The sequence below is a fragment of the Melospiza melodia genome, chromosome 1 (genome assembly GCF_035770615.1).
Source record: "Melospiza melodia melodia isolate bMelMel2 chromosome 1, bMelMel2.pri, whole genome shotgun sequence".
NCBI lineage: Eukaryota > Metazoa > Chordata > Aves > Passeriformes > Passerellidae > Melospiza > Melospiza melodia.
In genome coordinates this window covers 47722726-47738216 of record NC_086194.1, presented here as the reverse complement: position 1 = coordinate 47738216, position 15491 = coordinate 47722726, and the positions used below count along the sequence as shown (strand labels likewise).

Sequence of the window (15491 nt, the reverse complement as noted above, 5' to 3'; positions counted from 1 at the left end):
CATCAGTCACTGTAGGAGCAGCAGAAGAAGAGGCTGGGGCAGGAGAATCAGGGCATGACCACAGGGAAGGCAGCAGGAGGCAGGGGAAACAAGGGCAGGATGAGGAAAGTCCTGGGGCTCAAAGCTGCTCTGCAGGAAATGCTGAGAATAGGAAAGCGGAGATGTTTTTCTCAATTGCCGATTTGAGAAGCCACTAAAACACATCCCTGCTCACATCCTTGTATTTAGGGAAATCTTTTTTTCTGCGTCTTTCCCAAACCAACTAAAGTCAGCATGTAGGGAAAGCATTTGTCAGTACACATGGAGGCATTCCTCTGTGCTCTTGCACACATCACTGATCGACTGCAGGTTACGCTCAGTGAAGACCATTCAACCCACAGGGCAAGAAACACCTCCTCTAAACAGGAACTAGAGCACAAAAGTCAACACACTTTCCTACTGTGCTTCTGCAGACCTTCCTTTGGAGGCACTGGCAAGGTGCTCCCAAGAAAGGCAGAGGCTGCAAGCAGAGCCTGAGGTTTCTCTTGTTCCAAAAGAAGGAAAAATAAACCCTTCATAAAAACCTAAGATGAATTTCCTCAGGCAGAGGATGTTGCCACCTGCTGCTTAAATAGGGAGAGACATCACTTCCCTATGGTTTGGGTCATTCCTGGGATTTGAATTTTTGTGCAGGGACTAATGGGTTTTTTTTTTTTTTCTGCTCATAACTCAGGTGCTCACTGTACTGCTGACAAACACAACAGACCACAAAACACTCCTTTCTCTGCACTCTTCACTGTAATCAGGTTTGCACATTAGATGGGCTAACACAGCAAGCAAACATCACCTGAAAAGCCTTCAGATGAGCCTAGCTGTGTACTTAGCTGCCACTTTGTCCCTGGTGCAAACCTTTCCCTGGTGCAAATCTTGAGAACCCAAAAGCAAATTAAAGACAGAAGAGACTTTTAAAATTATTTTCAAAGAACTGTTGAAAAGTGTATGGCCTACACACACTAGGAATAGGAGTGAAACTGCTGCTATTTGCAATTCAAAGAATTGGGTTCTAACATTGAGAATTAGAGCATATATTCTTTGTGCAGGATTAAATAAAAATGCTGATGTTTCTGTGAGACAGTAGCTTGGCAGACAATGAGAAGTGAAATAAAATGAGCCTGGGTTGCTCTGCAGTCAGAGCTGATGAAACAGCAGCACTGAATTTCTATTCCCCCTGGTAAAATGCCTCTGGGGAAAAATCTATTAATCACAACCATCTGGAAAGGAGCCTCAGCTGCAGATGCAGTTGAGATACTGGGGACAGTGGCTGTGGCCAGGAAGGAACAGCAGGGACTGTTCTACACCATCTTTGGGGACAGGGGAGGAACCTCACCAGGGTCCGGTGCACAGGAATGGAAATGCAAAGCCTTGGGAATCCCACTGATTTAATCTGAATTTAATTTCTGTCTCCAGACATGATGAAATTACTCTGCAACTGGTTCATTTTCTAGGGGCTCAACCAGTTCCACGCAGGGTATAAAATCACCAACATAGCAGCAGAAAGGGAAGGGAAGGGAGCTCATGCCATGCCAGGTGACCCAACACTCATTGACTGGAGCTGGCTAAATTAGCTTCATCTACTTTGCCAAGACCCCACTGCCCTGCCTACATCTCCTGTAAGTAAAGAAAACTTTGCTTCTGCAGGGAGGCACAAATCTTTGTTTCCAGAGGGAAAACTGAGGAAAACAACAGTTTTAGGTGACCTTCCAAAGTTCTCAGAGGCCTTTACTAGTCGTGTGAAGGCCTGAATGCTGTCAACACAGCTCTCAGGCATGGCACATATAAAGTAAGCATTCCTCTTCACCAGGAACCATAGAATGGTTTGGGTTGGAAGGGAACTTAAAGCCCATCTAGCCCCACCCCCCTTTCCACAGGAAGGGCCACCTTCCACTAGGCCAGGTTGCTCAGAGCCCCATCCAGCCTGGCCTTGAACACTTCCAGAGATGAAGTACTTTTCTGGGCAACCTGTGACAGTGCCTCACCACCCTCACAGCAAAGAATTTCTTCCTAATCTAAACCTACTGTCTGTCAGTTAAACATGATTCTCCCTTCTCCTATCACTCCATGCCCTTATTAAAAACCCCTCTCCAGCTCTCTTGTAGGGCCCCTATGGGTACTGGAAGTTGATCTTAAGGTCTCCCTGGAACCTTCTCCAGGCTGAGCATCCCAAATTCCCTCAGCCTGTCTTGACAGGAGAGGTGCTCCATCCCTCTGATCATCTTTGTGGCATCCTCTGGACTTCCTCCAGCAGGTTCATTTCCTTCCTGTGCTGGCATCCCAGAGCTGGATGCAACACTGCAGGTGGGGTCTCACCAGAGCTAAGGGCCAGAATCCTCTCCCTCTCCCTGCTGGTCACGCTGCTTTGGATGCAGCCCAGGACTCATTTGTTTTCTGGGTTGCAAAGGCACATTGCTGGATCACACCCAGCTTCTCACCCATCAGCACCCCCAAATCCTTCTCCTTAGGGCTGCTCCTCTGCCCAGCCTGCATTTTGCTTGGGACTGCTGCAACACATGCAGGACCTCAGATGAGTCAAGTTTGGGGAGAAGTAATTCAGCAGCTCTCCAAGGAGAGAAGGAAATTCTTAATGTTTCCAAATGAGAAAGTCTTGAGAGCAGAAGAAGGATTCCTCTTGCCTCTCTATAATCTTGCTGCACTACAAAAATCTGGTCACTGTGACATGACTGCTTTTTCCATTTCCCTTCATTGTGAAAGGCAGACTGGGGTAGGGGGTATCTGAGAAGCCAGAAGAATTATATTCCCTTAGTAAAGCAAAAGCACAAGTTTTATCTCAACCTATGTGGTCAAGCTGTCCCAGGGCAAGCTGAAATATGATCGCCTTCATTAAAAAACTGCCCAGTCTGCACAAAGCAAACATCTTGGCTGCCTCAGAAACCTCCCCAGATGACAGTGCAGAAGTGATATGTTACAGAACCAGAGCTGCTTTTTCAACCAGGAGGGGAATGGATAAAAATTTTGGACTTGTTTTCCTGTCAGTCAGCAGTTCCTTATGATACTGCTCAAAAATCTGTTCCAGTGGTCATCCCCTTTTAATAGTGCAAGGGAGGAGAACAGGGTGCAGCATGCAGGAATTATTTGCAGCTGCAGCCACCACAGCAGCACTGTCTGGCACCCCAGGCCACTTGCAGGTCCCCCAGTGCTGCTGCTGTAGTCTCAGATGCCCTCCTGCATCCCCTCCTGCTCATGCAGAGACACCCCAGGCAGCTGTGGATAGCCAGTGAAAGGATCAAACTCTCCAGGCTCACAGCTATGTATTCCAGGGACCACAGCAAGGGACAGCCTTCTGTTCATTGGGCTTCCTCCCTGCTGCCCAGAGCCCAGAAGAGCCAATAACCTCCATCAAGCCAATAGGATGGGAACAGTGCTTTTTTTCCAGCACCAGCAGGCATTTAGATGTGGGTGTGGGGGAGGAATCCAATTGGCACCCCCTGAAGGTGACCTGTGCCATTTTTACCAGGATATAACACACACTTCTAACAAGGAACACTTGTGACTAGTTAGAAGCAAGGGAAGCTGCCAAGAGGAACAAGCTGAGTAGTTCCTGGGAGAAGTAACCATGTAGCAACAGGAGGTCAGGCTGGGCAAACCCACAGCATGGAGCAAAGCTCCCAGAAATGCTCCATTCCTGAGGGCGCTGGCAGGAGCAGCCCATTTTCAGGAAGAGTTCAGCACAGCAGAACCTGGTGTGAAAAGCAGGCTATCCTGATGGCTTGCCACCAAAGCCACCAGGCACCCAGCAGAACAGGATACTCACCAGAACGTGGGATGAGGCAGGTGTGGGTTGTGGGGAAGAGAGTGACTGCCTTTGCTGAGCCTTGAACAGCTTAATGTCAGGAAACACAGATGTTGGCAGTGGAGAAACATCAACTGCATTGAGAGAGGCTTGGAAACCCAAGAACTGTGTGCAAAAACAACCTCATCAGGTAGTCTGCAGGGAAAAGTACATCCTTTCCTTGGGCACTAACACAGCCTGCCCTCACCACCCACAGACAAATCAGCCTGACAATGCTGTACAGACAGGAAAATGAACCCTCCATGTATTGGCTTGCTCCACAACTTCAGCTACACTTTCTGATTATTGTCAAAGCATGAACCAGGGATCCAGCCCAATTCTTGACACCTACATTGATTTATCTGTATTGAAACCTTTGAAAGCATTATTTTAAGCCATCTATATTTAAATCACATTGAGGGGTTTCTTGAATCAATGAAGACAAAAGCAATCCTTTAACAATTAAGAATCTCTTAAGCTTACTGTGGAAATTATGAAGGGGAAATGTAGATTTGCCTCATTCCCTGAGGTGCCCAATTGAGGAATGGTTTTGGCAGCCTGACCACAAAAGTACTCTGGTGTCACCTGAACCAAAGAGGTCCAACATGTGGCCTTTCAAGGAGTCAGGGCATCAGCAGCTCACTGCCTATCAAATGGGAAAACTGCAGTGAGAGCCAAAAGAACTACATCACTCTCTCAAAACTTTCTATTTCATGCTGGAAGCAGCAATTTCAGCATCCTGGCTATCAGGATGCTGAATCTTCATTGCAGTCAACCAGATAAGCTACCCAATGTGGGAATGTATTTTATACCAGAAGAAAATCCCAAGTCTGCAGTCTTTACTCACTTCTTCATATATAAAAATATAAATGCATTTTCACACCTATATCTATCTAAAATGGAATATACCTATCCCCCATATTTAAGTGCAATTGCACATTCAACAGGGCTGTTTGCAGTGCCACATTTGGCAGGAACAGGATTATTTTCTCTCCCTCACTACCTCTTTCACAGAACATACACTAAGCTGAATGGAGATCTTCATTCTCACATGAAAGCAGCAAAATTTCCTGCCCCACAAGTACCTGGGACTATGTTATTGGAGCAAGTTCTGGTACAGAAACACCCAACAGATGCTCAGAACTGCTCCTTTACAGCTCTTGTCCTGTGCCTCTGCAGAGTTGGTGGTGTTTCCTGCACACTTTAAAAGAAACAGGAGACAAGTCCAGTACTATCCAGTGGCACCTGGATACAACAGGTTTCTGGCTGATCCTCAGAAACACCACAAAACCTCTGCTGCACATGCTCAGAGTTCTGACACTAATTCAGGGAAATTTTAGTACCCAGATATTAGCAAGTGAAATGAGTTTTGGCTTTGCAGAAATAACACATTTAAATGATTTGTCAGTGGAAGAAGAAAAAAAATACAGACCTGGGCTGACTCATAGTTCGTCTTTAGCTTACAGATTTTGTACTGGCTACACAGCTACTATTGCAGAGGTTCACACATCATTCTCAATTTTACTTTTTTAATACAAAAGCCCTAGTGCAGCCCAAACTCACCATGAAAAGCCAAAGCATTTAAAAAAACAGCTGAGGTGACAGAAGTCTTCCCCAAAAGGACAATACTTCAGAAGAGAAATCCAAACACATATACAAATACAAATGCCATGTAACAGATTACATTGCCTAGAGGAGCTGTGGATGCTCCATCCCTGGCAGTGTTCAAGGCCAGGCTGGATGGGGTTTTGAGCACAGTGGTGTAGTGGAAGGTGTCCCTATCCATGATGTGGGAGCTGGAACTAAACTTACAGAAGCCTTCCAACCCAAACTATTCCATGATTCTATGATTAATACAGGAGACCTAACAAGCTTACACAAGTTTCTGATCACCCTGAGTGTGTGTGAGAGGCCAGAGTGTAACAGTGAGGAGAACGAAGACCAGCACAGTGAAACCAAGTTTCCTGATGAATGACATCTCTACTGCAGAGCAATGGGGATGCTAAAGTACCAGCATATACCCACATAGAGTGCATCCTCAGTTTTGGTGAGTCCAAAAAGCAGTTCAGAATTCTGTCCTACATGGTGACTGTTGCCTGGTTATTAAATTATTCAATTTACTGAATTAAAATGAAACTTGAGGGGCAGATGCAGGCAGTGTACATCCTCTGAGACTCATCACAGACCAGATTTTGCAATTCTATTTACCTGCAAGGGAAAGAAATGTCCACTTACTGATACTCAGTGTCTTCTCTGAAGAAGAGACAGGCAGAATATCTGAAATTAGTTACAAGGAGGCCTTTATGCAGGCTACTGAAAATGCAATTTCTTTGAGAAGCTAGCTGAATAAATAATATTTCTGTAATCATAATTCATGTTAAAAAAATGAGCAGAAACAGAGTGATAACAGGGATAATACAGGGAACATTGCAAAAAAATGAGATATTCTTCATTATTCCATAGTCAAATAGACATAAGAAATCCCCATCAATTTTTAACAACTTACAAATGTGTTGTTTCCCACCCATCCACCAGATCCTCCTAAAAGCTTGCAGAAGGCAGTAAGGACAGCAGGAAAAGCAGGACTGGCCAGAAGGGGAGCTGGTAGGACACAGCACAGGGTGTGCGGGCACTTGGTGCCCTCTCCTGGGCACGACAGAAAGATCCTTGTTTAGTCAATTCACAGCATGGCCATGGAAAATGGAATCTTCTACATCTGAAACTGATTGCTCAGATGAAATAAAAGGCACAGGTAATCAGAGAGAAAGTTCACACATTTCCAGAGAAGTACTCAGCTGTTCAACTCCATAACAACTCCTGACAAAGCAGCGTGTTACATCACAACATTGTTTATTATGTAACTTTTTACAATACAAACAAAAATACAGAAATGCAGTATATGAATACAGCTAAATGCAAAATGGTGATGTTTTTCTCGAGGCCATATTCCCATTTCTAGTAAAATAAAGAAAGACTGCACACAGGTAGAAACAGGTTGGTAGTTAACTCCACAATTTTGCCTAGAAATGACCTATAAATGCGTTTTCCTGCTACTTACCATAAAATGTAAAAAGGGAGTTAAAGGAAAGTTTTACTCACTGGTTCCTACCATATGAAAGAAGCTATATTCTATTTAGGAGGGCCAATATATGGAAAAATATCTAAATTAAATGTTATTACAAAAAATGAAGCAGTAATGAGATCCTTCTGGCTAAAGAAGTTACTAAATGAGAATAGCATATATTTAAAGAATCCAAAACATAAAAGGGTTGTTATAAAAAGCTTAGGTGCACTGTAAGCTTACAACTTTTGTTTTTCCATGTGTCCTTTTAAACAATGGAAGTGTCAAAAATAGGGTCAACTGTGTTAGACTAAATTACATTATTGTATATGCTGCACTGAATGGAATTTTTATTATAATAATAGAGAAGCATTGTTTGCATCATATTATGGCAATTTATCCTCACTAAAAACCGTCTAGAGTCCTGCATTTTTTGATATCCTGTAAACCGTTAAACCACCAGAACATGATTGTACAACAGTAAAATGTTTTCTTTTGCATTAAAATGACACCTGTTTAAAAAAAAAAGAATGAAAAAAGGTACTTAGAGCTGTTATTTTTCCAAGTACACAACACCCTAGACAATTCAAGGCATCTCATTCTCCATCAAAATTAACAAAAATTTGTCATGCTGTTAAATCCATTACTATGGATACGACTGGTGCAAAATTGGTCAAACGGATCCAACAAACACTGATGTCCAGGCGGGCATATTGGCAACTAATACATAACTGGTGGTCAAAATGATGCATTTAAAATATCTTCCCTTTCTTCTTATTCTTTTCCAAGGTTCTAAAATGACATTAAAAAAAAAAAAAAGTTTGTTAAATAATACATCTAAGTTCTGTTTAAAAAAAAATATATACATCTTTTACAACAGGCATTTTAATAAGGCTTTTAGTGGTTACAACACAATGGATGAAACTTACTGAGTACACAGAACTTGTGTGAATCAAGCAGTGCAGTTATCATCAGATTTCCCCTCCCAAGGACTTCAGGAATTAAACATTTTAATTCTCAGAACTTTAATTCCTCATCTCCCCAGAAATCTGATGCAATCTATCAATATAAACATTTATTTATTTATTTACATACATACATTTATACCATGTTTTTGCAGGCTAAAACCTGTTTTAGAAGCTAATAATTTTCCCACTATTGCTGAAATAGGGTCATTTGTAACTAAAAGCAGTTCAAATTTTTTCTTGGCTTTTAAGTGAGACCTCCAATAGTGGTCTACAACCATGGGTGGACCATTACTGTGTCAGAAAGCTCCAGAACTTTTACTGCAGGACAAGACTCCAGTTTACCTGGAAGAGTTCTGTTGTTCCAAAATACGTTGTTGAGCCTCCCAGTTTGCTTTCTCATCCTCAAACTGACGACGCTTTTCCTCCAATTCTTTGTGTTGTGCCTCCAAATTCTTTTTCATTTGCTCATGGCGTCGCTGCAGCTGTAGGAGATTATGAACAGAGTCAGTAGGTGCAGAAAACACAGCAACTTTTGGAACTAACAAATATCACAACTAAACTTACTAATACGACAAAATTACGTGTTTTATTTTTCTTCAGAGAAAGTAGCTCAGACTAAAACATTAAGATGATAGGTACAGCCAGTAACAAAAACCAAAAGGTTATTAATCCAACAGCTTCATTTCACAGTTAACAGAAAATGCCCCAAATGCTACCCAGTTTACAAACAGAATTTGTAAGCAGCTATGTTTGGCAAATAAAAGGAAATTAAAAATACTTTGGTATTTGATGCAAACACTAAGCAGCAAGTTTCAGACCATTTGAGTATCACTAATGCATAAAAGAGCAACATCTTTGATTTTCTGTGGGGGGGAAAAAAAGCCCAAAATATTGATTTAATCCTATAGCATTAACTATATTGTGGATCTATTTGGAAAAAAATATTAAGGAGATTAATTTATTCACTAATTAAATGAATTAGTATTATTGAGAAAGTGAATTGTCTACATTCCAAAAGAGAATAGGAATTCTCTCCTGCAAGTTGATGGGACAGACTGATAATCAAATGTGTTGTATGTAAGGATGGAAATATTTGTCAGGAGACATGATTGCTTTCACGTGGTATACTGCTTTTTAAAATTGATTTAAGTCATAGAATGGTTTGGGTTGGAAGGGACCTTAAAGATCATTTAATTCCATCCCTCCTGCCAAGGGGCAGGGACGTGGATGCTCAAAATCCCATCCAGCCTGGCCTTGAACATGTCCAGGGTTGGGGTTCCTACAACTTCTCTGGACAACCTGTTCCAGTGCCTCATCACTCTCATAATAAAGAACTTTCTCCTAATATCTGACCTAAACCTACTTTCTTTCTGTTTAGAGCCATTCCCCTTGTCCTGTCACTCCATACCCCTGTAAATAGTCCCTTCTCCATCTTTCTTGTTGGGTCCCTTCAGTACTGGGAGGTCACCATGAAGCCTCCTCTTTTCCAGGCTGAACCATCCCAATTCTCTGAGCCTTCACTCATGCAAGAGCTGCTCCATCCCTCTAATTGCCTTGGTGGCCTCCTCTGGACTCAACATTCCCATGTCCTTCCTGTGTTGGGACCCCAGAGCTGGATGCAGCACTGCAGGCAGGATCTCATCACAGAGAAGTAAAGGGGTAGAATCCCCTCCCTTGATCTGAAGTCCACACTTCAGAGAAAGTGATATAAAACTCCCTCTTGCCTTATTCTCTTGCATAATCCCATTCTACACAGCCCTTGAAAACCTATTTCCTTTTACACATTTTTACATGGCACTGTCTGTTGCCTACTTTTCTACATTTACATAAATACAACAGAAGCTTACAAAGCCATGAATGGTGAAGAAAAAAGAAGAATTAATTGCAATGAACATAAAAAACTGGTATCACAGGATACAGTCAAAAAGTCATGAGATAGTACATGAAAACCAGAAGTATTTTTGTATTTCACATAACAAGGAAAATGTGGACACCAGAACTATTAAAGGGTTCAAAAAGATTCAAGACAGAAATTGAAAAAGGGATAAATCAAGTGGCTACAAAAACCATGATCCAGATAGAGCACATAGCTTTAAAATCCTCAGACTACTGACTGGCATATCTTACTATTCACATCCTTGTCTATTCAGTTCTCAAAAAAAAAAAAAAAAAAATCTAGATTAATTTTTTTCCATTTGATCCAGTATGCCTTGGCACCTTACAGAGCCTAGGCTGCCAAGCATTTCAACTACCCTTCCAAGTTTCCTCATTTTTCCTCAAATTTGGAGACAAATTTTCTTAAGGAACTTTGACAGTTCTGAACTTCTCTATTAGGCTTCTTGTGCGAAACTGTTTTCCCAAAACTTTAAAAATTACTTAATTTTTTACTTTTACTTCAGAAGTTTTACTTAAAACTTCTAATTATAATAGTCCCTTAAAAAGATCATTTTCAGAGCCCCTTGAAGCCTGTAAAAAACTGGTTTCAACTGTGAGGACTTCACCTGGAGATGACAGAAATTAGAGTTAAGTATCCATAAAATTTGTTTAAATGGTACCAGAACACTGACAAAAACAAATCCCTGACTCTTCCTTAGCCTCGTAATTCTCATTTAGGTGAGATCCCTATAGGCATTGTGTCCAGTTCCTGAAATGCTTTTTCAATACACACAACAAATGATCACTATTGCATTAGCTTATTATGTAAGCCATAAAAGTCTCAAGAACTTTTAAAATCACATGGAAGAATAAGCACAAAATATTCCAAAGAAAAGGGAGAAGAAGACGGTAAGGATCTTATGGAGTATTTTAACATGCTATGACTAAAAATAAAAATAGAATACATGTGAACATTTAAATTCCATTTTAAGTTTAGATTTATACCATTCCAGCAAAGGCAACAAGCCGAGGAAGAAGAACGGTGTTGTCTTTACACATATAAACCAACTATGGAGTCAATTATGTTGCAAAGTCTTGGCACAAAGTCCCACCTCTACACTTGTTGAGCCTCAAGTTATATTGGCGTTTAGAACATTTTGATTACCTCAGCTTCAGAGTCCTTCAGTTTCTGCACTTTTTCTTTGACTTTCATCTCAAACACCTGTTCCATTTCCATTTCCATTTTCTTCATTTTGGCTACATGCTCCCTCCTTTCCTCCTCCATCTGTGCCAATGGGCTCCTGCCATAAATCCAGAAGAAGCAGTTAGCTAGTAAGAACTTTTTCTCTCTCTGTTACATTAGGACATCTGGAAAAAGCAAGATAAAAATGCTGAAGCAGAAACATAAACACACTGCTGTAGGCACTGCTAGCTTAAATTCAATTTACATTATTATATTAACTGTTTAGATAAGCTTTACTCAAAAAGATATTTCATACAATATCTTTTCCTCCCCCAGTACAATTGATTTATACTACTTTTAAGTTAACAGAAACTCTTGACTTTCTATATGTAGAACCACCTGGTCATGGGAAGAGAGGAAATGTTAAAACAAGAAAAAGAAAATTAGCATCTTCCAAGTGATCTTCAGGCATCTTTTTCTTCCCCATAATTCAAATATATTAAAAAAATAATGGACATAATAAGAAAATTAGGAGCACTGCAGACTAAAGTTCTATTTTCTCTCTAAATCTTCATTGTTCCCAAGTGAGCCCAAAGAGACACTTAACATTGCAACTGTGTTGAAAGCTCTGGTCATAGTTTTAAAGAGAGATCAGCTTTGAAAAAAGGTCTGGGCAACTGAACATCAATATTTCAAGTGTCAGTAGAAAGGTTTTCCTTTAGAAAGCTATTAATAAATGTAATGTATAAAAATAATGTACATTATTTTTAATTTTTTTCCATATACTTTATGGTATACTTTCCTGGATTGTACTGAATTTTTAAAGCTGTATAAGCCTGCTATCCATGTTATGGTGATAAGGGTTTTAATTAGTAAGTTTTACTGTAAACATATAATAAAACAGGATGATTGAGATCTAGTGATGATTGCTACAGAGTTTTGTTAAGACTCTGCTGTTCCACAAGGAGCAATCAAACCAAATCACTGTCCTCTTATTTCAGTTTTGAGTATCTAAGGCTTAAAAGGACAAAGTTTTAACTATTGTGTTGGCGAAAATGAAGAACTGATTATATTTGGAATTGTTACAATCAATCAGCAGAGGACATCTAATCTATATATTAAACGAAATCTGAATTAATAGCTGCAATGCTTGGACTTGTGAGTAAAATGCCGTATAATATACAGAGCTGAAATGCATCTTCAGTTTAATTTTTACTTTAGTCCTTCAAAAGGCCAACTGCTAGCAATCTTTTACAAGGAAAAAATTAATGGTTAAACACAGGTGAGATAATAATGCAGAAAAATACTAAAGAAGTGAAAGAAGAGGTAAGTAGCAGTACTTGTGGAAGCTAAGCAGCTGTCAAAACAATACTATTTTATTCTAGAGATGTAAAGCTCTCAAATGCATCTGCTCTTCAAAAATTAATCTACAAAGGAGAATAAATATTGAGGAATCATTGCTGCAGTTTTGACTTGAAAGGGGTGCAGAACTGTCCTTTGATTGAAAACTTAGTAAATCCAATGGGGATGCCATACAAGCTGTATTTGAGAAAGTGGTACAAATCAGTCTGCACAGAAGATCAGATTAACTGACAGGTGAGCATTTACAGCTGAGAGCTTTACAACATAGGTCACAACTGGTTTTATTAGGTCCTAAGTATGTGACATGGGTAAAAGCACATCACATTCTCTATTTCAGGACAAAATGATACAAGGATTTAAACAAAAACAAACAAACAAAAAATCTGACACAAACACACAAACAAAAAAGAGCTGAAGGGGGAAAAAAACCCCCACAAACCACTAAACAAAGATGTAAAACATTTAACGGATTTCAGAGGACATGCTCTAATAACAGTCCTCTAAGTTATTCTGCAAAAATTAAAAATTATTCTAGATATGTGCAAAGTAGAATCTCTGCAAGCAGGTAATGAGATAAAATCATGGTCAGAAATTACTGAAGTTACTAAATCCCCAATTCAATGAAGAACTGTAAATTTACAGGTAAGGATAAAAATTGCACTAATTCTTTATAAGCGTCTATATAAAGATGCCTCAGTCATGGATAGAAATGGGGGAAATTCCATAATTTATGCACTTCTACAAATTTCTGAAATTTGACCAAATTTGACTTGAATCTTAGCCAAAAATGTTCAAAAGAGATGGGTTTTTACAGAGGTATTTGTCACTGTAAGCATTTACAAATGCCTAAAATTTACAGTAGCACAGCTTTAGGAAAAAAAAAATGAAACCAACTGCTAGTGGAAAAAACAATGCCAAGAGCAGGATACCAGGAAACTGTTTTAAATTTGAAACATCAAACAGTGAAATCCTTTTTGTGCTTATAGAATTTTTGTCTTAAGTTTTTTGGAAAAATTTAAATCACCACTTACATGCCTTCAACTGTGTCAAATCTAAAAAACAAAAAATACAGAGGCTTAGCTTAGCATGCTTAAATAAAACCACAAAACCAAAAAGCAATAATTTAAAAAAGTAAATTCAATATTATTAGATTCCTAAAGCTAATTATGTGCTCCCCCAAAAGCAAATTTTTCATACTAAAAGGAAGAAATTGTTAGTTCAAGCTTGTTATATTTATTTCAAATTCAGTTAGTTGATCACTACATCATGTCAATACTAACGCAGGTTTGATGTGCAGATGCTTTCAGGAACAGTTTTCCTACAACATATATGCTTTTAAAATATTTTAGTGACACCAAGCACCACTTGCTCTATACAAGTTTTTGGAAACCAACGCCACCTGGAGGCTTTATCTCCTGGGTTAGAATTGGTCAGCCGGCAGAGAGCCGCGTGTGGAGCAGCCGGGAATGCTGTGACACCGCGGGAAGAGCACTCGGCTCCCACGGCCACCAGGGGTCTCAGCGGCGGCAGCGTCACCCCCCAGCCCCGGGATGCTGCAGCAGCGCCCGGCTCAGCGGAGCAGGGGCTGCGAACGGGCTCTGATCTCACCGAGCTCTCACACGGGCTCCAGGGCACGGGGCTGCTCCACAGAACCCGCCAACAACACAGGCAAGAGGAGATGGGAGTGGTCGGGCTTAGCCGCGTGTATTTTGTTATCCTGGATAAGACCCATCTTCACGGTGTACAGTATGACTCGCAATAAAAATAAGATTTGACTTTTAAATTCACTAAAGATAGCAGCTTCATACAGCAAACAAAAAAGATTTCTCTAATTACAACATCACAATTTCAGAGCAAATGCCAATTTTCTCACATGCCACATAGGACACATGTGAAACTACCATTACCACATGATTTAAAGAGACAAGTTATTTACATATGCGAAGATTACCTTGACATTTAATTTTTTCAATGGTTAGGATGATATTGAAAATTTGACAAATCAGACTAAACCTAAAATACAAAAAACCCCTCCATAACCATGGAAAATACATGCTTTGGATTGCTCCTAAGTTAACAAGTTACTTACAGAACAGTCAAGTTTCACCAAATCAGAGTTAAGATTATTAACTGGACAGAAAACTGCTTCAATTAATCTGCACAGTATTATTAAAACTTGCAGCACATACTTCTATTTGTTTTCACATGAGCATTTTTGTCTAAAGAAATATGTTAACAGCTGCATGAAAAACTGAGATCTGCTAGGATCATAAAAATACAGCTGTTTTAAAGCTACAAAAGGTCAGTCCCACAGCTCCAACAGCTGCCAGCAGGAGATACTTTTGGAAAAGTACAAGCACCACTGCATGTCTCCTGGTATGTCTGCCCCCCAGTCTCTCAAAAACCAGCAGCTTAGGAGTTTCCAGAGCCAGGGGGTGTTTCTGTGTTTAACCATATGCTTGTAATACCACCAGACAGCAACAGAGCACGTCTCCATTCTCACACAGAGATACAGGATCTGTCTCCCATGCAAGAATCAATATTGCCCCAATTTGAGACACAGACACTGCTTTCAAAAGCCCAGCAGGCAAGCATAAAATTCCTAAGGGGAGGCACAGATAAACTGTTAATATCTGTTCCTCCCCCTCAGTTTCCAGGAGGCACATGGTTATTAGGAAGATTCCTTCTATGCTGCTTCAACTATACTAGATTAAAAAACCAAAAGCTACAAAACCACACTGAAGTAAAAAATGCATGTTAAAGCATAAAAAAACACCCAAAAAACTGCAACTCAACATATGGTTAAGGTAAAAACAGAAAAATAGCATCAGCTGCTTCATAACCAGCACATCTTCAAGAATTTCATGTATTTACTTATTAAGTCACCCTGTACTCTGGGGAACAAACTCTTACAAAATGTTCAAATAGTCTTCCTAAGTTTGCAATAGACTTTGCCATCTTTCAGATGGCTGAATCAAACTGCAATTATTTACTCATTCTCTTGAACAAAAAAAAAAACCCTGATAGCAAAGAGCACCAATTGTATTTATTCATCTCTGAGCTCCAGTACTGCAGTGCTCCAAGCAACAGATTTCTAGAGGAGAAAATAGTTCCAGAAAGCACATTCACCTGGAAATATTCAGGTGGGACAGCACAGTGATCTGAAGTGACAGGAGAGGCAAAGTGAGCATGCTTCAGAAAGCAAAGTAATTCCCC

The 15491-nt window shown here is 40.1% G+C and overlaps 1 protein-coding gene across 1 annotated transcript in view; it reads right to left on the bottom strand.

Annotated features, from left to right (window-relative positions):
- Window positions 1-6659: 6659 nt before the first annotated feature.
- SEPTIN7 (septin 7) overlaps window positions 6660-15491 on the bottom strand; it is a 65410-nt gene continuing 56578 nt past the window's right edge. Inside the window, 4 exon segments of the mRNA XM_063170615.1 lie at window positions 6660-7679; window positions 8198-8337; window positions 10896-11031; window positions 13307-13327. Coding sequence (XP_063026685.1) covers window positions 7640-7679; window positions 8198-8337; window positions 10896-11031; window positions 13307-13327 — 337 coding nt within the window. The 3' untranslated portion in view covers window positions 6660-7639.